General features: G+C 42.7%; 1 protein-coding gene and 1 long non-coding RNA gene across 4 annotated transcripts; one reads left to right on the top strand and one right to left on the bottom strand.

Moving 5' to 3' along the window:
- Positions 1-1,698: 1,698 nt before the first annotated feature.
- gata1 (GATA-binding factor 1) lies at positions 1,699-21,699 on the bottom strand. Of its 3 annotated transcripts, XM_045690416.1 has the most exons (7): positions 21,447-21,699; positions 17,835-17,901; positions 16,023-16,259; positions 15,373-15,873; positions 3,054-3,199; positions 2,770-2,895; positions 1,923-2,509 (listed from the first exon to the last, which is right to left on the bottom strand). In XM_045690416.1, the coding sequence occupies exons 3-7, from the start codon at positions 16,234-16,236 to the stop codon at positions 2,222-2,224; spliced, it is 1,275 nt and encodes a 424-aa protein (XP_045546372.1). In that variant the 5' UTR covers positions 16,237-16,259; positions 17,835-17,901; positions 21,447-21,699; the 3' UTR covers positions 1,923-2,221.
- Positions 21,277-23,332, top strand: LOC106565773 (uncharacterized). The gene is made up of 3 exons (XR_001319731.2): positions 21,277-21,357; positions 22,023-22,071; positions 23,273-23,332. It is a non-coding gene; the product is annotated as an uncharacterized lncRNA (long non-coding RNA).
- The last annotated feature ends 731 nt before the right edge of the window (positions 23,333-24,063 follow it).

A 24,063-nucleotide genomic window follows, 5' to 3' on the forward strand; every position in this document is an offset into this window, starting at 1 on the left:
TTATGATCTGCTCTCATAATGAAAGTGGATGTAAGCTTGAGTCTAGGTGGCATGTCCCTATGTTCACTGCCTCTTCTTGCAACAGGGTGGTGTGCTCACAAGGCTGAAACAAAATGTTGCATAAATAACGGTCCTGCTTCTCCATGTGACCGTCAAGTCAGTGAAGCGTGGATTCAAGGGTTGTATAAACACAACTTTGCAAATGACTGTTTACATCTAGATCTGGTCCATTGAATCTATTTGTCTGGATTTATGTCCACAGCTTGACATGTTTATGAAGATATTATTGTGGTAGTGTTTTTGAAAATAAGTTTATGTACAGGAATGTACAGTAATACTGAAGTAAAAATGATTCTCTTTAGAGAGCTGCTCACAAATGTAGCCCTCTTTATGGTCATGCCTCATGAATAGCTTGACACCACAAATAATGTTGTTTTTTATTAAAAAGTGACTGTTGTCATACTGTCATTTATTAGTTTGATATTATCATTGGATGAATATTACTGTGATAATCATTATTGTTAGATTGATTTGTCTGTTTAGATTGAATAGTCTGTCTATTGTTAGATTAAGTCTGTTGAAGCATGTGTGGGCATTGGGCTGAGTACCTATGTGCACTGCAGAGCCTCTTAGTGAGTAACTGGAGGGGAGTGTGTATGATTGGCTTTTGGCAGCAGGTGGGTGGTTTAGAGTGTGTGGCTTCAGTGATAAGTTATCAGTAGTCTGACAGCCACTGTACTGAATAACCCCAACCCCACTCCCCACCATGAAACAGAAAAAGAGACACTTTCGAGGTCACAACTTCTATATTATATTGAGATGTACTGTGCATATATCTGTACATATAGTAGTCCGAATGTTGTCAAGTTTAGCCATGCTACATTTTACATTAAAAAAAAATCATTTAGCAGATGCTTTTATCCAGAACGACTTACAGTTATATATTATCATATGATATTGATTTGAACATATTTATTCTGCCTGTAAGCTGATTTTAATCAGAATATCAAACCGTCATATCATATTTGTTTCTGAGTTATTACAAAGCAAATTATGTTTTGTTGTCAATACATGACCTTTGCGTTCACGCACCATAGCAAACAGCAGGGAAATTGTGTAATGCATTAAACACCATGAGCATGCAGGTGTTTGTGGAACACTGTGTGTGCCCATGGTGTGTGTGTGTGTGTGTGTGTGTGTGTGTGTGTGTGTGTGTGTGTGTGTGTGTGTGTGTGTGTGTGTGTGTGTGTGTGTGTGTGTGTGTGTGTGTGTGTGTGTGTGTGTGTGTGTGTGTGTGTGTGTGTGTGTGTGTGTGTGTGTGTGTGTGCGCATGTGTCATTTTTTGTTCACCTAACGGTAAGTAATGCCACATCAATCTAAATTTAGAACCTGGCACAAGTTCCTCACTTGAGTTAAATGTTTTGTCACTTTCCCGCAGCTTAATGGAAAACTGAGGATTTGCATGTCTTGTGTTTCCAATACAATTCCACTGTCAGAGTCCTTACCCCAACAGAACCTGGACAAAGACACCATTATACCTCAACAAGTGAGAGTACAATGCCACTATAGTGATACTCACTGCAGCACCTGCAACAGTGCTGATCATTTAAATACCATTTACACATTGAAAACGATCAACTTGTGCCTAAAACCCAGGTATTTGTTTAGTAATTAACCAGAAATAGTATAGAAGTTTTCTTAATATTACCATTCATGTTTTATTGTTTATGTGGAGCTTGTAAAAAATGACAAATATAGAAATGTAGCAAAAGCATAACAATGTCACATTTGAATGCCCTTTCACATTGGTCTACTAAAATCATAAATATTTGAAAAGGGATATGGCAACTGTAGTCGGTGCGTATTTACAAAATACAGCTACAAGCTCATACCAGTGTTAGCCGTATCAATGATCACAGTGGGACGTATAAACTTTACTTTTATTGTTTTACTTTTCATAAACATAGAATATGCCTTTTAACAAAATACAGTCAAATTATTCTGTAAAAGTTGTATTTTTTGATCCTGAAAATTTTTCCACCATATTATGTCCAGTGTTTAGACAAGATCAACTTCACACACAAAATTGGTAAGCAACTATAAATGCATTTATGTACAGGGCATCCATTGCTACAAAGAAGCTTTTCCTCAGTAGGCTACTTTGTGTCTGTATGCTCTGTATGTTGCTGCCTTTATGGGTCTGCATATGCCCAGGTCTGTTTCACACCAGAGTGGGCACCATGGCAGTGTTTGGGTGTTGGTTGTAGGACAGGTTGGCAGACGGGTGAAGGCCGGAAGGGGGGGGGAGGAAGTGAGGGGTGTGGCTGTAGGAGAGCAGTGACCCTGGGCCCAGGGAGTAAGGGCCCCCGTGGTAATCGAGGGTGGGACCCTGTGATAGGTCAGGGTATTGCTCCAACATGGCACTCATCTTGCCCTTCTTGTTCTTGTTGGACACTTTACGGTTTCGTGTTTGGATACCGTCTTTCTTCATAGTAAGGGGTCTGTTGACCTGTAAAAGAGAAGTGTGCCTTTACTTCATATACATAAGTTAGTACATTCTATTTCTCCGTTATTACCCTGATACTACTATACTACATGAGGTAGATCTAAAACAAACCGCTATTGCGGTTCAATGACTAGGGTTCAGTAGCTTGGAGTTGTGTGAGGTTTTGTCTTTTTCACCAGTGAAGGGGTGCTAGCTAGAAGCTGATAATAGTAGCTCTCTAGCAGTCAGTATACTGTATCAGTGTATCTTGTTCATTGACTCACGTTGTGCAGCTTGAAGTAGAGTCCACAGGCGTTACACACAGGCTCACCGCTGGCGTTCCGTCTCCACAATGTGGTGGTGCTGGTGTTACAGTTGGCACATTGTGTCCCAGCCCGCTTACTGACAATCTGAAACAGAGAGAGAGGAATGTACGTCAATTCTGTGGATGAAAGGTGAGTTCCAATGTTCATTTGGATTCTTTGAATTTTTCAATCAATAGATTGGCATGTCAACACAATAGAATTTACAACTGATTAGCTTATCCAATCCTTGTGCCATATCATACCAGTCTTTTCTTTGGCCGGATCAGGGGACGGTTTTGGCCATTCATCTTGTGATAAAGCCCACAGGCGTTACACAGGTAGTGTCCTGTCCCATCTCGACGCCATAGAGGGGTGTTAGTGGCTCCACAGTTGACGCACTCCCTGGCGTCTGCCACAAATCACAAACACACTACATAAGTCTCCTACTGGTCATTTGTTCCCAAAGAATCATCTGAAATCCCAAAGGATGTTCAGAGGAAAGCATGGGTGGATTGCCCATCTGGCAATTCTGGCAAATACCTATTGGGCTGGACCATTTTTTAGTTGGGTGGGCCGGTTGAAATTAATACACACACCAACATTTTTTTAAACGAAAAATAAAACTATGAAAAAACTTAACATCGCTGGCGGACCATGGGCATGTTGCGCAATTTCTGTTATACTAATATAAACTGGACAAAAATATAAATGCAACATGTAAAGTGTTGGTCCCATGTTTCATGAGCTGAAATATAAGATCCCAGAAATGTTCCATATGCACAAAAAGCTTATTTCTCTCAAATTTGGTGCACATATTTGTTCACATCCCTGTTAGTGAGCATTTCTACTTTGCCAAGATAATCCATCCACCTGACTGGTGTGGCATATCAAGAAGCTGATTAAACAGCATGATCATTACACAGGTGCACCTTGTGCTGGGGACAATAAAAGGCCACTCTAAAATGTGCAATTTTGTCACACAACACAATGCCACAAATGTCTCTAGGTTTGAGGGAGCATGCGATTGGCATGCTGACTGCAGGAATGTCCCCCAGAGCTGGTGCCAGATAGTTGAATGTTAATTTCTCTACCATAAACCGCCTCCAATGTCGTTTTAGAGAATTTGGCAGTACATCCAACCGGCCTCACAACCGAGACCACATGTAACCACGCCAGCCCAGGACCTGCACATCTGGCTTCTTCACCTACAGGATAGTTTAAGACCAGCCACCCGGACAGCTGTTGAAACTGCAAAGTATTTATTTTATTTATTTTTTATTTAAATTTGTAAAAATGTTAAACCCCTTTTCTCCCCAATTTCATGGTATCCAATTGGTAGTGACAGTCTTGTCTCATCGCTGCAACTCCCGTATGGAGAGGCGAAGATCGAGAGCCGTGCATCCTCCGAAACACAACCCAACCAAGCCGCACTGCTTCTTGACACAATGCCCACTTAATCCGGAAGCCAGCCGCACCAATGTGCCGGTCGCGACCAGCTGCGATAGAGCCTGGACTCAAACCAAGAATCTTCAGTGGCACAGCTAGCACTGCGATGCAGTGCCTTAGACCACTGCACCACTCAGGAGGCCTGAGGAGTATTTCTGTCTAAAATTAAGCCCTTTTGTGAGGAAAAACTCATTCTGATTGGCTGGGCCTGGCTCCCTAGTGGGTGGGCCTGGCTCGCAAGTGGATGGGCCTATGTCCTCCCATGGCCAGCCATGGCTGCGCCCCTGCCCAGTCAAGTGAAATCCATAGATCAGCGCCTATTGAATTTATATCAATTGACTGATATCCTTATATGAACTGTAACTCAGTAAAATCGTTGAAATTGTTCCATGTTGCTTTATATTTTTGTTTAGTATATAATGAGCCTTTGGCTGATTAGTGTGCAACGGACAGTTTTGTGATAGGCAGAGCTGAGGTCATGCAAACTCACATTCAAAGTCAAATGCGACATCAGCAGAGACCTGTTCTGACTCCCCGATTCTAGTGTCATCAGTTAGACAGCTAAGATCATGGATAGTAAAAAACAGAAAGAGCTCCTATAAACGTAGAAAGAGCACATGGCTACTGCTGGCTAACACCTTTGTCCCGAAGCAAGCACCAGTTAGCCTTGAGCTAGCTTCGAGCTAGGCCCATCTCCCAGCTAGTCGAAGAGGTCTACCAGCTAATTCTTGGGCTACAAAACCTCTTTTGCCAATTGGCCTGGACGCTTTATTGCCAACACGGAGCCCCGCCGATCCATCACGATCCATCAGTACGTCTGCCGACATAATCGTCCGAGGTGGTTTCAACAGGCTTTTCCGTTGCGACGTCGCCGAAGACCCATCTGCTAGCCCCAGCCCACTAGCTTTCTGAATCGCCGTGTCACCAGCTCGCCTAGCATAGTAGCGATGACCGAACGGCTCCCTGACTCACCTATTGCTGCTTATTGGACCCTATGATCACTCGGCTACACATGCCTGTCCGTAATGTCAATGTGCCTTGTCTACTGCTGTTTCGGTTAGTTATTATTGTTTTATTTCACTGTAGATCCCCCAGCCCCGCCCAACATACCTGAGATAGCTCTTTTGTCCCACCCCCACACATTCTGAGACCTCACCTGGCTTAACTTGTGCCTCCAGAGACACAACCTCTCTCATCATCACTCAATGCCTAGGTGTCCTCCACTGTATTCACATCCTACCATACCCTTGTCTGTACATTATGCACTGAATCTATTCTACCACGCCCAGCAATCTGCTCCTTTTATTCTCTGTTCCCAACGCACTAGACTACCAGTTCTTATAGCCTTTAGCTGTACCCTTATCCTACTCCTCCTCTGTTCCTCTGGTGATGTAGAGGTTAACCCAGGCCCTGCAGCCCCCAGCACCACACCTATTTCCCAGGCGTTCTCATTTGTTGACTTCTGTAACCGTAAAAGACTTGGTTTCATGCATGTTAACATCAGAACCCTCCTCCCTAAATGTGTTTTATTCACTGCTTTAGCACACTCAGCCAACCTTGATGTCCTAGTCATGTCTGAATCCTGGCTTAGGAAGGCCACCAAAAATTCTGACATTTCCATCCCCAACTACAACATTATCCGACAAGATAGAACTGCCAAAGGTGGCAGAGTTTCAATCTACTGCATAGATAGCCTGCAGAGTTCTGTCATACTATCCAGGTCTGTGCCCAAACAATTTGAGGTTCTACTTTTAAAAATCCAACTTTCCAATTTGAGGTAATCTTAGGTTTTATTACATACAGTCGGGAGGAACTATTGGATATAAGAGCAACGTCAACTCACCAACATTACTACCAGGAATACGACTTTCCCGAAGCGGATCCTCTGTTTGGCCTACCACCCAGGACAATGGATCGGATCCCAGACGGTGACCCAAAACAACGACGCCGTAGAAGAAGGGGCAGACGGAGCGGTCTTCTGGTCAGGCTCCGTAGACGGGCACATTGCGCACCGCTCCCGAGCATACTACTCGCCAATGTCCAGTCTCTTGACAACAAAGTAGACGAAATCCGAGCAAGGGTAGCATTCCAGAGAGACATCCGAGACTGTAACTTTCTTTGTTTCATGGAAACATGGCTCACTTGAGACACGCTATCTGAGTCGGTACAGCCACCTGGTTTCTTCACGCATTGCACCGACAGAAACAAGCATCTCTCTGGTAAGAAGAAGGGCGGGAGTGTATGCCTTACGATTAACGAGATGTGGTGTGATCATAACAACATACAGGAACTCAAGTCCTTTTGTTCACCTGACTTAGAATTCCTCACAATCAAATGCCGACCGCATTATCTACCAAAAGAATTCTCTTCGATCATAATCACAGTCGTGTATATTCCCCCCCAAGCAGACACATCGACAGCCCTGAAAAAACTTCATTGGACTTCAAGTAAACTGGAAAACACATATCCTGAGGCTGCATTTATTGTAGCCAGGGATTTTAACAAGGCTAATCTGAAAACAAGGCTCCCCAAATTCTATCAGCATATCAACTGTGCTACCAGGGCTGGCAAAACCCTAGACCACTGTTATTCTAACTTCCGCGATGCATATAAGGCCTTCCCCCGCCCTCCCTTCGGAAAAGCTGACCACGACTCCATTTTGTTGCTCCCAGCCTATAGACAGAAACTAAAACAGGAAGCTCCCGCCCACAGATCTGTTCAACGCTGGTCCAACCAATCGGATTCCACGCTTCAAGATTGCTTCGATCACGTGGACTGGGATATGTTCCGCATTGCGGCGAACAACAACATTGACGAATACGCTGATTCGGTGTGCGAGTTTATTAGCAAATGCATCGGTGATGCTGTACCCACAGCATCTATTAAAACATTCCCCAACCAGAAACCGTGGATATACGGCAGCATTCGCGCAAAACTGAACGCGCGAACCACTGCTTTTAATCAGGGCAATTTGACTGGAAACATGACCGAATAGAAACAGTGTAGGTATTCCCTCCGCAAGGCAATCAAACAAGCTAAGCATCAGTACAGAGACAAAGTGGAGTCGCAATTCAACGGCTCAGACACGAGAGGTATGTGGCAGGGTCTACAGTCAATCACGGACTACAAAAGTAAAACCAGCCCCGTCGCGGATCATGATGCCTTGCTCCCAGACAGACTAAACAACTTTTTTGCTCGCTTTGAGGACAATACAGTGCCACTGACACGGCCTGCTACCAAAACCTGCGGGCTCTCCTTCACTGTAGCCAACGTGAGTAAAACATTTAAACGTGTTAACCCTCGCAAGGCTGCAGGCCCAGACGCCATCACCGGCCGCGTCCTCAGAGCATGCGCAGACCAGCTGGCTGGTGTCTTTACAGACATATTCAATCAATACTTATCCCAGTCTGCTGTCCCCACATGCTTCAAGAGGGCCACCATTGTTCCTGTTCCCAAGAAAGCTAAGGTAACTGAGCTAAATGACTTCCGCCCTGTAGCACTCACTTCCGTCATCATGAAGTGCTTTAAGAGACTAGTCAAGGACCATATCACCTCCACCCTACCTGACACCCTAGACCCACTCCAATTTGCGTACCACCCCAATAGGTCCACAGACGACGCAATCGCCATCACACTGCACACTGCCCTAACCCATCTGGACAAGAGGAATACCTATGTAAGAATGCTGTTCATCGATTACAGCTCAGCATTTAACACCAAAGTACCCTCCAAACTCGTCATTAAGCCTGGGTCTTGAGACCCTGGGGCTCGACCCCGCCCTGTGCAACTGGGTCCTGGACTTCCTGACGGGCCGCCCCCAGGTGGTGAGGGTAGGTAACAACATCTCCACCCCGCTGATCCTCAACACTGGGTCCCCAGAAGGGTGCGTTCTCAGCCCTCTCCTGTACTCCCTGTTCCAAATGACTGCGTGGCCATGCACGCCTCCAACTCAATCATCAAGTTTGCAGACGACACTACAGTGGTAGTGACAGCCTACAGGGAGACGAGACAGCCTACAAGGAGGAGGTGAGGGCCCTCGGAGTGTGGTGTCAGAAAAATAACCTCACACTCAATGTCAACAAAACAAAGGAGATGATCATAGACTTCAGGAAACAGCAGAGGGAGCAGCCCCCTATCTACATTGATGGGACAGTAGTGGAGAGGGTGAGGAGTTTTAAGTTCCTCGGCGTACACATCACGGACAAACTGAAATGGTCCACCCACACAGACAGCGTGGTGAAGAAGGCACAGCAGCGCCTCTTCAACCTCAGGAGGCTGAAGAAATTTGGCTTGTCACCAAAAACACTCACAAACTTTTACAGATGCACAATCGAGAGCATCCTGTCGGGCTGTATCACTGCCTGGTACGGCAGCTGCTCCGCCCATAACCGGAAGGCTCCCCAGAGGGTAGTGAGGTCTGCACAACGCATCACCGGGTGCAAACTACCTGCCCTCCAGGACACCGACACCACCCGATGTCACAGGAAGGCCAAAAAGATCATCAAGGACAACAACCACCCGAGCCACTGCCTGTTCACCCCGCTATCATCCAGAAGGCGAGGTCAGTATAGGTGCATCAAAGCGGGGACCGAGAGACTGAAAAACAGCTTCTATCTCAAGGCCATCAGACTGTTAAACAGCCATCACTAACATTGAGTGGCTGCTGCCAACACACTGACTCAACAACAGCCACTTTAATAATGGAAAGATTTATGTAATCAATTTATCACTAACCACTTTATATATACAATGTTTACTTACCCTACATTACTCATCTCATATGTATATACTGTACACTATACCATCTACTGCATCTTGCCATCTTGATGTAATGTATCACTAGCCACTTTAAACAATGCCGCTTTATATGTTTTCATACCCTACATTACTCATCTCATATGTATATACTGTACTCTATACCATCCACTGCATCTTGCCTATGCCGTTCGGCCATCACTCATTTATATATTTGTATGTACATATTTGTATTCATTCCTTTACACTTGTGTGTATAAGGTAGTTGTGAAATTGTTTGGTTATATTAGTTGTTAGATATTACTGCATAGTCGGAACTAGAAACACAAGCATTTCACTACACTTGCATTAACACCTGCTAACCATGTGTATGTGACAACTAAATTTGATTTTATTTGATTTAAAAATCCACCTTTCCAGAAATAAATCTCTCACCGTTGCCGCTTGTTATAGACCCCCCTCAGCCCCCAGCTGTGCCTTGGACACCATATGTGAATTGATTGCCCCCCATCTATCTTCAGAGTTCGTACTGTTAGGTGACCTAAACTGGGATATGCTTAACACCCTGGCTGTCCTACAATCTAAGCTAGATGCCCTCAATCTCACACAAATTATCAAGGAACCTACCAGGTACAACCCTAAATCCGTAACCATGGGCACCCTCACAGATATCATCCTGACCAACTTGCCCTCTAAATTCACCTCTGCTGTCTTCAACCAGGATCTTAGCGATCACTGCCTCATTGCCTGCGTCCGTAATGGGTCCGTGGTCAAATGACCACCCCTCATCACTGTCAAACGCTCCCTAAAATACTTCAGCGAGCAGGACTTTCTAATCGACCTGGCCCTGGTATCCTGGAAGGATATTGACCTCATCCCGTCAGTAGAGGATGCCTGGTTGTTCTTTAAAAGTGCTTTCCTCACCATCTTAAATAAGCATGCCCCATTCAAAAAAATGTAGAACTAAGAACAGATATAGCCCTTGCATCACCCCAGACTTGACTGCCCTTGACCAGCACAAAAACATCCTGTGGCGTTCTGCATTAGTATCGAATATCCCCCACGATATGTAACTTTTCAGTGACGTCAGGAACCAATATACACAGTCAGTTAGGAAAGCTAAGGCTAGCTTTGCATCCTGTAGCACTAATTCCAAAAAGTTTTGGGACACTGTAAAGTCCATGGAGAAGAAGAGCACCTCCTCCCAGCTGCCCATTGCACTGAGGATAGGAAACACTGTCACCACTGATAAATCTCCGATAATCGATAATTTCAAACACATCACGGACCATTTCGAAACCCCCCGTACCTTCTCCACTATGCAATCTGGTTTCTGAGCTGGTCATGGGTGCACCTCAGCCGCGCTCAAGGTCCTAAACGATATCATAAACGCCATCGATAAAAGACAGTACTGTACTGTGCAGCCATCTTCATCGACCTGGCCAAGGCTTTCGACTTGGTCAATCACTGCATTCTTATCGGCAGACTCAATAGCCTTGGTTTCTCAAATGACTGCCTCACCTGGTTCACCAACTACTTCTCAAATAGAGTCCAGTATGTCAAATTGGAGGGCCTGTCGTCCGGACCTCTGGCAGTCTCTATGGGGGTGCCACAGGGTTCAATCCTCGGGCCAACTCTTTTCTCTGTATATATCAATGATGTCGCTCTTGCTGCTGGTGATTCTCTGATCCACCTCTAAGCAGACGACTCCATTCTGTATACATCTGGCCCTTCTTTGGACACTGTGTTAACAAACCTCCAAACGAGCTTCATTGCCATACAACACTCTTTCCGTGGCCTCCAACTGCTTTTAAATGCTAGTAAAACTAAATGCATGCTCTTTAACCGATTGCTGCCCGCACCCGCCCGCCCGACTAGCATCACTACTCTGGACGGTTCTGACTTAGAATATGTGGACAACTGCAAATACCTAGGTGTCTGGTTAGACTGTAAACTCTCCTTCCAGACTCTCCAATCCAAAATTAAATCTAGAATCGGCTTCCTATTTCACAACAAAGCCTCCTTCACTCATGCTGCCAAACATACCCTTGTAAAACTGACTATCCTACCGATCCTTGACTTCGGCGATCATTTGCAAAATAGCTTCCAACACTCTACTCAGCAAATTGGATATAGTCTATCACAGTGCCATCCGTTTTGTCACCAAAGCCCCATATACTACCCACCACTGTGACCTGTATACTCTCGTTTGCTGGCCCTCGCTTCATATTTGTCGCCAAACCCGCTGGCTCCAGGTCATCTATAAGTCATTGCTAGGTAAAGCCCCGCCTTATCTCAGCTCACTGGTCACCATAGCAACACCCACCCGTAGCATGTACTGCAGGTATATTTCACTGGTCATCCCCAAAGCCAACACGTTCTTTGGCCTCCTTTCCTTCCAGTTCTCTGCTGCCAATGACTGGTACGAATTGCAAAAATCACTGCAATTGCGGTTAAAACACAGCTTTGGAGGCTTCGTTCCCTTGTCACTGTCAAAGAGAGGAGGGTCTCAGCTTTCTGTAGTTATAATTGTTATTTCTCAACTCTGAATATTCAGCTCAATAGCTACTATTTGGTATGGCTTTGAGGTATAGAGTAGAACTTGAGTGAAATGCACTTGTTGTTGAGGGCATAGGCCTATAGGTCTCATTGTTAATACTGTAGGGCTGTTAAGGTGACCATATTACCACCACACAATCAAATTCACAGTAAAATTCCACATGACCATTTAGTCATGGTAACTTGGCTTCTCCGAGCTCTGATGCTGCTGATGGTCATTAGTAGCCTACCAAACTTGACAACTGTCGGGTACTCAGGACTCTATCATCCCTCTAGTCACTCTGACATCAATGCAAATGTTTTCGAAAATCAAATCAAACACTTCAAGAGAGCTCAAGTTGCGTAACATTTCTATAGGCTAATGCATTTGCTTAGAAAACAGAGTTTTGATGGCCTTTATTAAAACGAGGATCCCATCAGCTTTCTATAGGCTAGGCCTACTTTATTTATTTATTTATCAACTTTCCTAATATTAAGCACAATGCTTCACTTTACAATAGGAGTATAGCCTACCAGGCTGGCATGAAAATGAACAAAAGGAAAAGCGTCCTCCATTCTCTATTTAGGTGCATAGATGACATGTATTTTTTCCCCTCATGCTCTGTCCGAGACAGACATGTTAATGGTCCATTCTAAATCAAAGCTAATTTCACACATATTTTGCAACTTTCTCAAATCATAGTCGCACACCTCATTCAGCCTAGCCCATAGACCTATATGTTTTGATAATGTTTGTATTACAACTAAAGTGGCCAAATAACTTCTTAATAAAATTAAGCACATTAATTTGCTTTACAACGGGTGTAGAGCCTAACAGAAATACATAGGCAGCACAAGTTTCAAATTTTGGGAAAATCATTTTCACCATAAAAATGTACCTTTATAATAAAGCATTACATGCATAATCGCATGGTCATTTTTGAGACCAGTGTTTTCTGCTAATTGATTGCATTTTGGAAAAATCGCACTTCTAGCCTACTGCCGTGTGCACATTGCTACACTTATAATATGAAGAAATAGTCTAATAGTTTATCAACATTTTAAGCAAAATTTTCTGATCTCTTGCATCAGCCTCATTTCTTTTAAAACGTTTTTTGATGCGAGTGGTTGTATTAATTTGGGATCTATCGCATCCCACAACTGTCCCAGAGTATGTTTGGAATATTTATTTATTGCACAGAAGGACAACCAATAGAATAGGTCAACTTCTGTACGATGGGGCATAGTAGATTGACATAGGCTAATTCTTTTGCCTGCTCATCTTATTGGCTGACGAAAAGTAGGCTAAATTTGGACAGTTCTTCTAACATCTTCAATATGCGCCTCAGAATTTGATAAGGGACACGTGCAATTGCATCCCCGATGTGCCTGTCTTCACTTGTAGCTTACTTCTTAGCTGTGACAAGGACCTGATCACGTGACGGGCATTAGCTAATAAAAATTTAGATATCTGAGAGAGCCATGTGAGTGAGAGTGCTTTGGAGCACAGCAGCCGGGAGAAGGGAATTATAATTACACTGAACAAATATATAGACGCAACAAGCGACTTTTTAAAAGATTTTACTGAGTTACAGTTCATATAAGGAAATCAGTCAATTTAAATACATTCATTAGGCCCTACTCTATGGATTTCACATGACTGGAAATAAAGATATCCATCTGCTGGTCACAGATGCCTTAAAAAAAGGTAGGGTCGTGGATCAGAAAACCAGTCAGTATCTGGTGTGACCACCATTTGCCTCATGCAGCGCAACACATCTCATTCGAAAAAAAGTTGATCAGGCTGTTGATTGTGGCCTGTGGAATGTTGTCCCAGTTCCTCTTCAATGGCTGTGCGAAGTTGCTGGATATTGATGGGAACTGGATCACACTGTCGTACACGTTGATCCAGAGCATCCCAAACATGCTCAATGGGTGACATGTCTGGTGCGTGTGCAGGCCATGGAAGAACTGGGAAATGATCAGCTTACAGGAATTGTGTACAGATCCTTGTGACATGGGGCCGTGCATTATTATGCTAAAACATGAGGTGATGGCACCAGATGAATGGCACGACAATGGGCCTCATGATCTCGCCATGGTATCTCTGTGCATTCAAATTGCTATCGATAAAATGCGTGTTCGTTGTTCGTAGCTTACTCCGGCCCATACCATAACCCCACCGCCACCATGGGGCACTCTGTTCACAACATTGACATCAGCAAGCTGCTATTCCACACAACGTCTGCCATCTGCCATCTGTCCTAGGCTGGCGTGGTTACACGTGGCTCTGCGGTTGTGAGGCCGGTTGGACGTACTATCAAATTTTATAAAACAATGTTACGGCGGCTTATGGTAGAGAAATTAACTGGCAACTGCTCATGTGCACATTCCTGCAGTCAGCATGCCAATTTCACGCTCTCTCAAAACTTGAGACATCTGTGGCATTTTGTTGTGTGACAAAACTGCACATTTTCACATTCGCTTTTATTGTCCCCAGCACAAGGTGCACCCATGTAATGATCATACTGTTTAATGAGCTTCTTGATATGCCACAGCCGTCAAGTGAATGGATTATCTTGGTAAAGGAGAAATGCTCACTAACAGGGATGAAAACAAATTTGTGTACAAAATTTGAGAGATATAAGCTTTTTGTGCATATGGAACATTTCTGGGATGTTTTATTTCAACTCATGAAACATGGGACCAACACCTTACATGTTGCATTTATACTTTTGTTCAGTGTATTATATTCAGCCCAATGGCACAACGGCCACTTTGGCTGCAAAAGGCATGGATTGTTTAGGGGGCATTACGGCCACACAAGGGGGATACCAATGGGAAATTCGAGGCCTGGTGAGAATATTATCGAGTGCTTGTCAAATTGTAAATGAGTAACTGATGAAGTGTGTGCAGCCTGCAAAAAAACCCAAAGAAAAGCTCATGCCTTTCATGCAACTTTTTTCAAATCATCATAAGAGTCGAATCACGCAGCCTTAGAATGTATTACAAATCAAAACATATAGCCAGTGGTGGAAAAAGTACCCACTTGTCATACTTGAGTAAAAGTAAAGATACCTTAAAGGAAAATGACTCAAGTAAAAGTGAAAGCCACCCAGTAAAATACTACTTCAGTAAAAGTCTAAAAGTATTTGAATTTAAATATACTTAAGTATCAAAAGTAAAAGTATAACTCATTTCAAATTGCTTATATTAAGCAACCCAGATGGCATGATTTTCTTGTTTTTTAAACTTACCCATATCAGGGCCTAACATAAAGACAACTCAGAGAATGCTATTCTGTTTTTCTGAAATAGAGTACATTTTCTTCATATCATGTTTCTTTAAACCTGTCTAAAATAAATAATGGATTCATTGTGATGGTGTCGGCTATATTAAATGGATTTATTAGACTTTTTAAAATGTAGATGTTCCAAATGTCTGCATCAGTGAATTGTAGGCTATACATGGAAGCCAGGAGATGCTAAACGTGTTTAATTAAGTTAATTCAGTGTCAATTACCATGAGGCCGGCAGTTATTTTCTTGACAGTCACCGGCTGACAAAATGTAATGACCGTCACAGCCCTACTGTAGGTAGTAGTCTGCAAAGTTTTTTTAGGACATTACATTTACTGTTGGATGAATACATGGCTACTAGCAGTGGGTATTATATTTAGAGTTAGCGATCTAGTTAATGTGTTTTGAGTTTCCACTTCCTCAGGTATTGAACCCCAAATAATTAGCCTACGATATTAGTTAGTGCACATAAAGATGTATGTAATTAAGTAATCTCTACTGAACCCCCCAAAAATCTGGAAATTCTGGAGTCCTATTTTGCTCACCTGGTGGGGACAGCCTCATTTTATTACGTAGTTTGGGGGAGTAGGAGGAGGGGTTAATCCATGCTCCTGGAGAGTAGAGGCCTGCTGTGCTGTAGTCCTGTGGAGAGGTTATGTACGAGCTGTAGGGGCCCAGCATCTGCGAGTGGGAGTGGAGAGATGGTGTGTAAACACCCCCAGCTGCAGAAGTCAGATTCAGAAAACTGCTTCCACCACCTCCCCCTAAAGGACTCAAGCGCTCGGCCTTCAAGGCCTCCTGAAGCCTGGGACTTTCTTTGCCATCCCTGCCTGGAGAGGGGTACCCATTTCTGCAGGAAAACGAGGATGTGGCACTGGAGGCATAAAGGGAGGTTGGGGTGTGTGGGTGCAGTGAAGTCTTGGTGAAAGGGTTGCTGGTCCAAGTAGAAGTTGATGGGTTGTAAGGAGAGCTCAGGGAGTGGCTTCCAGGCCCTTCCAGCCATTGGAGGTTGCCTGGGAGAGAGGGCGAGGAGTACACTTGGCGAACTGTACGAGAGAGATACAATAGAAGGGCATAGTTGTCAGGGGAGTCCCTCATTACACATTTTTCAAATACTTTTATATTCAATGTTAATTTAAACTCTGAAAGGTCAACATAAATGTTTTAAAGTTATGTTAGGTTCCACACTGCTGACCTGAGCTGTGTCTGTAGGCTGATGGAGCTCTGCTGTGGCTGGGGTTGGAGAAGTAGGAGGGCAGACTGGAGAAATCAGTCTCATGGTTGGAGAAGAAGGGCTCTCCCTCCTCTCCTGGAGGTAGTAAGCCAGGCTCTGAGGAGAAGCTGGCCAGGGGATCAGAGCTGAGCAGAGCCGGAGACACCCAGTGAGACTGTTCAGTGGAATCCTCCATTTTTACAGAGATAACCACTGACTCTGAAACAACAGAAAGGATTTGGAGAAATCTGCCATTCTTAGGGAGTCCCAGGGAATAGATCTAGTTGGGACCTGATTTGACCTATAGCAACAACCAGACAGGACCAGCATCTCAGTAGGACGATGTGATTTACATTCAAGTGTTTACAAATAATGTTGTTTGTGTGGATGCCATTTTAAAGAAACCCATGTAACTTCAAGACATGATGGTCCCTCGACAGCAGCAGCTCTTTTCTAACTTCCCTTTCAACAATCCTCATTTGCCTGTGGCTGAAAGTAGACCCTAATAATTAATAAGCCTATCTGTAATTACAAACAGTGAACAAATGTTTGCTGACTACAACAAATGACCTTTATAGGAATTCATATTATGCGTTTTGTAAAAACAGAATATGAGAGAAACATCCCTGGGCTAAAACATTGAGTACTTCTAAGGAAAAAACAAATAAAAATGGTAATAATGAAATTGAAAACAGTTCATTCAATGGAAATAATCTGTTTATAGATGTTCAGCACTTGCATGGTGCTGGTGCTTAGATAATTTGATAAAGGCCAGTGACAATTTTGTATAATATAAAGTGAGTTTATCATATTCAATGGAATTGATGGTATAATGTAACAGAGAGTTCTTCTAGCCAAAACAAAGAATTAATCTCTGGAAACAACGGAAGTATGGTCTGCTCTGTATCACACAGTGCAGGGTGTACAGTAGTTAGTAGTAGACACAATGTTGCACCATACCTTTATTCCCTTGTGATAAGGGAAAAGAGGAGCCTAATAGAGTCTGATAGAGTCTGAGAAAATCAGATAGAGTACATTATTGTCCTACTTAATATACCTAGCACCAGTGATATGACGGAATCAACTAATCTCATCTGATTAGTTGAAATCTATTGTAACACAATTACTGCTGACTAACAGCCAGTGGACCATAGAAAACCACTGTTATGGAACTTCTCTTAATAAAAAAATGGTGCATAATAAATCAATGCTATCACTGCAATAACAACAACAAAACAATTTGCCCAAATAATCACAACAGGAAAATAGTGAAATGACACTGTAAAAATGTCCAATGGTATAGTAGTTTTACTCTCATTGTATACCAGCCGTTATGGCAAAAATAAATAGATGTCAATAATTAATATAATGAAAATGCTTTATGTTAAATTAAGATTCAACTCAAATTATTAATCCAACTAGATGAAGAGAAGTAACATTCTAGCAATAAAGACATGATGAGCAATTAAGACCCATGTTGATAAGTGTACACTTGTCTGGATATAAATAATTCAACCATGCCCTCCTTTACTGTAACTGTAGTGTTACAGTTGTAGCTAGGGTTACCAAAATGTAACTATTGAAAAAGTTTAAGAACTTTATCTAAAGAAGCCATTGCCACTTAACACTTTGATCTCCCATAGTGTTGCAGCCAATCAAACAACGAATGATCTGGAGTAATGCAGAATGCTAACTTCCACAGATTCCAGCTTCACACCATTACACTTCCACTGCCACTCACAGGCTGATAGTGTGTACAGTGGCACTGTAATGTGACAGAAATGCTGCACCTACCTGAGGTCCCTGTGAGGAGTGGATGTCAAAGGTGAGTAAAGTACGGCCACAGTAGAAGGATACCCAGCTAGGTGAGAGATTAAGAGATCATACAGCCTGAGGTTTGTATCTGTGTATGTGTGGGAAAATCTCCAGAAGACTAACTGAGTTCTAGAACCCCTCGAAAATGACTGAGATTAAGGTTAGAAAGGGAGAGATGGGAGGGGTTGGGGAGAACTTTTTTTGAAAGACACACCTCCTTGTCCTGCTATACCAAGAGATCTAATTTGTCTGTTAGGGTAGACTCGCTATAGTCAGTCCCAACTAGAAATTGTCAGCAAATGTATCAATACCCAGAAACTCCTTATTATGATCATTATTTACTTCTATGTTGACAGGAATGGTTAACATGAACAATTTTTTAAATTTTCTATATGATTCCATTTATGACATGGTATTGTTGTATAAAAAGGGGAGTTGACGGGTATTAATGTGGCTTGTGTCAGTAATATCTGGACTAGCCGACTAAACTCAGCTCCACGATTTACAATAGATTTGAACTGTAACTAGTGTGGGGGGACTGGAGCTCCAACGTCACATAAAATTAAGTTTTTATCAAAAACGACATATTTCAGCACCCCAACAATAGACTGTAAATGCGTGCTATTCTTTGGATGCTGAAATCTGTCATTTTTTTTATAACATTTTCATTTCATGTTTGGTCGGAGCTCCAGTCCGCCCACACTAGTCGCCACTCAACTCTATCTCAAATCGTGGGGTTGAGTTTGGTGGCTACAGTTGAGGTCGGAAGTTTACATACACCTTAGCCAAAGACATCTAAACTCTGTTTTTCCCAATTCCTGACATTTAATCCTGGTACAAATTCCCTGTTTTAGGTCAGTTAGGATCACCACTTTATTTTAAGAATGTGAAATGTCAGAATAATAGTAGAGAGAATGATTTCTTTCTTTCATCACATTCCCAGTGGGTCAGACGTTTACATACACTCAATTAGTATTTGGTAGGATTGCCTTTAAATTGTTTAACTTGGGTCAAACGTTTCGGGTAGCCTTCCACAAGCTTCCCACAATAAGTTGGGTGAATTTTGGCCATTTCTCCTGACAGAGCTGATGTAACTGAGTCAGGTGTGTAGGCCTCCTTGCTCGCACATACTTTTTCAGTTCTGCCCACAAATTTTCTATAGGAATTGAGGTCAGGGTTTGTGATGGCCACTCCAATACCTTGACTTTGTTGTCCTTAAGCCATTTTGCCACAACTTTGGAAGTATGCTTGGGGTCATTGTGCATTTGGAAGATCCATTTTTGACCAAGCTTTAACTTCCTGACTGATGTCTTGAGATGTTGCTTCAAAATATCCACATAATTTTTCTGCCTCATGATGCCATCTATTTAGTGAAGTGCACCAGACCCTCCTGCAGCAAAGCACCCCCACAACATGATGCTGCCACCCGTGCTTCGCGGTTGGGATGGTGTTCTTCGGCTTGCAGGCCTCCCCTTTTTCCTCCAAACATAACGATGGTCATTATGGCCAAACAGTTCTATTTTTGTTTCATCAGACCAGAGGACAATTCTCCAAAAAGTACGATCTTTGTCCCCATGTGCAGTTGCAAACCGTAGTCTGGCTTTTTTATGGCGGTTTTGGAGCAGTGGCTTCTTCCTTGCTGAGTGACCTTTCAGGTTATGTCAATATAGGACTTGTTTTACTGTGGGTATGGATACTTTTGTACCTGTTTCCTCCAGCATCTTCACATTTAAATTTTAGTCATTTAGCAGACGCTTTTATCCAGAGGGACTTGCAGTAGTGAATGCATACATTTCATGAAAATTTTTCTCCGTACTGGTCCTCCGTAGGAATCGAACCCACAACCCTGGCGTTGCAAACACCATGCTCTACCAACTGAGCCACACGGGACCACATGGTCCTTTGCTGTTGTTCTGGGATTGATTTGCACTTTTCGCACCAAAGTACGTTCATCTCTAGGAGACAGAATGCGTCTCCTTCCTGAGCAGTATGACGGCTGCGTGGTCCCATGGTGTTTATACTTGCGTACTATTGTTTGTACAGATGAACGTGGTACCTTCAGGTGTTTGGAAATTGCTCCCAAGGATGAACCAGACTTGTGGAGGTCTACAATTTTATTTTGAGGTCTTTCCTGATTTCTTTTGATTTTCCCATGATGTCAAGCAAAGTTTGAAGGTAGGCCTTGAAATACATCCACAGGTACACCTCCAATTGACTCAAATAATGTCAATTAGCCTATCAGAAGCTTCTAAAGCCATGACATCATTTTCTGGAATTTTCCTAGCTGTTTAAAGGCACAGTCAACTTAGTGTATGTACACTTCTGACCCACTAAAATTGTGATACAGTGAATTATAAGTGAAATAATCTGTCTGTAAACAATTGTTGGAAAAATTACTTGTGTCATACACAAAGTAGATGTCCTAACCGACTTGCCAAAACTATAGTTTGTTAACAAGAAATTTGTGGAGTGGTTGAAAAACGAGTTTTAATGACTCCAACCGAAGTGTATGTAAACTTCCGACTTCAACTATATGTCTCGACCAATGTCTTGGACTAATACAATTTGTACGTCAGAATTTCACTGTCTCTGAATTTCACTGAATTTTGCACACTGGAATTCTTCTCAGTATCTGCTCCTGAATTACAATCTTCATTGAGTTATGCAGCCAGCTTGCAGCAGGGACTATTTTTGTCTGTTAATGGATATGCATACAACGCTGATAAGACCCACATCGTAAAAAGGAGAGATGGGCATTTTAACAAAACAAATAAAAAATGCAAAGAATACATTTCTCTGTGGTTCTGCACAGCTTAGAGTGGAGGACAGTAATGCAAATTGGGAGAGGTGCTGCAATCATGGAGAGAGATATGGTCTGGACACAGGCAGGCTTCAGACAGGCCTCACTTTGTCACAATCATTTGCTAGTCAAAGCATCCTCGACTTTCCTCCTCCTTTGTTCATTTACAGTTTTCATGGAAATTAGGAGAGAGTTAGAGAGAAGTGAAACCTTTCATTGCACAAGAAACACGTCCTACTGTAGCTCACTGCCTGTAACTGTCTTTTTGAAGTGGAAATGTAAGAGAATTTACATGAACAACTGCTGTATAGTCCCTGTTCCTATCATGGTGATAGAGAGTATTCAAATACACAATATTCAAATTAGAACAATTCAGAGGAACTATATCTGTTGATGAATTAAGCATTAAATCTTAAGTCAGAGAGATAATTTTGAGCCTTATGGCTCACTCAAAGAAAGAGAAAACAATGAAGAAGAGAGAAAGAGGATGAGGTCCTGACTGTGTACAGCTGGGTTTGTGTGAGGAGAGGAGAGTGGTGGAGAGCGGTGGCGAGGGATGTGGCTGGTGGCACTCACTGAGCTGCTTGTCTCTGATAAGAGGTTATCAAGATGAAAGGGGGAGGCCGGGAATTACGGGCCTAACACTGTCACCCAGCAGACACAGAGGAACACTGTCACCCAGCAGACACAGAGGAATATACAGTAGGTATTATACTAATCATAAAATGTTTATTTTATTCTACTGAGCCATTTACTTTACATTCGTATTCTTTTATTTTATTATTTCTTACCGTTGTTGAATTGTTGAGAAGGAACCTGCAAATAAGCATTTTGTTGGACGGAGTATACCATGTGTTTCCTGTACATACAACCAATAAAACCTGAAACCCTGCAAAGCCATGCCACTCTTAATACACAAATGTACATAAGCTAAAAAACACATTTATACACACACATATACATCTCTGTCTATGCACTGGCACACACACACACACACACACACACACACACACACACACACACACACACACACACACACACACACACACACACACACACACACACACACACACACACACACACACACACACACACACACACACACACACAGAGAGAGAGAGAGAAAGATATCTGAAACTGACCAAGTGGAACCTATAATATACAGTTGAGCAGTTCTATGATATGGTAATAAGATGATGATGGGGGAGGGGGGACAGCGGTGGCAGTCCAGTGCCCATTGGGGTCAGACCTCCAATTCCGAAGAAACAGTCTTCTATGTATGCAGTAGTGTTATCTCTACCACACAGAGGCTGCTGAGCCATTCTCAGATACCAGTATACCCCCCCTCTTTCTCTCTCTTTCTCTAGCTCTCTGTGCCAGAAAGAAATCTCCTGGGGAATCTTCACAGTTATAACGGTAAAAAGACAGATTATAACACAAATAATTTAGATTTTTACAAATTAACTCAATAATGATCCATAACTTTTTTTAATGTTTGTTGTAAGTAACAAATTATAGGCTGGTACCACACCCCAACTGTCATAAAACACTGACACACCACAACATATGTGTGCAAAGAACTCTAAGCAAGGCTAATGTCAGCACTTGCTTCATCTGATATACGAGAGACAGATATGCATGTCTTACAGAGGTCCTGGAAGAGAAGAGCACAGCTTAGCAACAGATCATATTCATAGAGCTTTGATTTTTATATATTTTATTCAGTAATAGGAAAATACAAAAAATATGTCATTAACATTTTTCACTGCCATCTATGGCCCTTTCTTTGTAGTTCTCCCACTAGTAAATGTAATTCTAAATATACAAATCAGAATGACAAAGATTTCTTCTACTGTTGCAAGTACTTGAAATACAATAAAATACCTTTACTGTCTAAATCTATCTTTCCTATTGGAAAATATAGGATATTTCCTATTTGATACTCTGACTGCCAATTCTTTTGCATTATGATAATGAAATCAAATGTTGAAGATATTTATCAAAAGTAAGATCAACTCTTGAGTGTATTAATATATGATATAAGATCTTGACCATGGCATGGTAGTGGTGGTTATGGTGACTATCATCACACCTTGGAACAGTGAGAGCTGATAGAACCCTAGCAAGATTCCTGAAATCCTTGAGTAGGCCCATATCAACTCAGCAAAAAAAGAAACATCCTCTCACTGTCAACTGCATTTATTTTCAGCAAACTTAACATGTGTAAATATTTGTATGAACATAACAAGATTCAACAACTGAGACATAAACTGAACAAGTTCCACAGACAAGGGACTAACAGAAATGGAATAATGTGTCCCTGAACAAAGGGGTGGGGGGTCAAAATCACAAGTAACAGTCAGTATCTGGTGTGGCCACCAGCTGCATTAAGTACTGCAGTGCATCTCCTCCTCATGGACTGCACTAGATTTGCCAGTTCTTTTTGTGAGATGTTACCTCACTCTTCCACCAAGGCACCTGCAAGTTCCCGGACATTTCTGGGGGGAATGGCCCAGGCCCTCACCCTCCGATCCAACAGGTCCCTGACGTGCTCAATGGGATTGAGATCCGGGCTCTTCGCTGGCCATGGCAGAACACTGACATTCCTGTCTTGCAGGTAATCACGCACAGAACGAGCAGTATGGCTGGTGGCATTGTCATGCTGGAGGGTCATGTCAGGATGAGCCTGCAGGAAGGGTACCACGTGAGGGAGGAGGATATCTTCCCTGTAACGCACAGAGTTGAGATTGACTGCAATGACAACAAGCTCAGTCCGATGATGCTGTGACACACCGCCCCAGACCACGACGGACCCTCCACCTCCAAATCGATCCCGCTCCAGAGTACAGGCCTCGGTGTAACGCTCATTCCTTTGACGATAAACGTGAATCCGACCTTTCATTCCAGTAAAGTGGTTGTTCCACTTACAAATTGGTGAATGCACCAATTTGTAAGTCGCTCTGGATAAGAGCATCTGCTAAATGAGTTATTTGGATTTTATGAATTGTCTTTGAAAGACAGGGTCTTGAAAAAGGGACGTTTCTTTTTTTGCTGAGTTTATAACATCATATGACCACCCTCTGGTGGTGGAAATGTTTCAGTAGCTGAGGTTCATTAATTTCAAATGTGTATCTTCATTCAATGGGAATAATAAGATCACTTTCAAATAATTGGCTCAGTTGTTGAGGGACTTTCCAAGATGCCAGGCTTCTTGCTTTTTGCGCTGGGAGGGGATTGCGTGCACTGCAGTGAATGGAATATTGAAATCTCAGGAATGTACTAAACATGTTTTATAGCTTATTTTTCAAGAAACTTGGCACAAATTGTTCAAATCAATAACCAGCTGAATAAATTAAGAACATTTTGGTGGACAAAAAAAGGAGGATTGTGTTTCGAACATGGAAAAAG

This window comes from Salmo salar, chromosome ssa12 (assembly GCF_905237065.1).
Source record: "Salmo salar chromosome ssa12, Ssal_v3.1, whole genome shotgun sequence".
Lineage (NCBI taxonomy): Eukaryota > Metazoa > Chordata > Actinopteri > Salmoniformes > Salmonidae > Salmo > Salmo salar.

Coding starts and splice junctions, on each gene's coding strand:
- gata1 (XM_014133084.2), bottom strand. CDS start 21,582: ATGTACATTTGTGTATTAAGAGTGGCATGGCTTTGCAGGGTTTCAGGT. Junction 15,874..16,022: donor AGCCTACAGACACAGCTCAG/GTCAGCAGTGTG, acceptor TCTCTCGTACAG/TTCGCCAAGTGTACTCCTCG. Junction 2,896..3,053: donor TCCGGCCAAAGAAAAGACTG/GTATGATATGGC, acceptor TCTCTGTTTCAG/ATTGTCAGTAAGCGGGCTGG.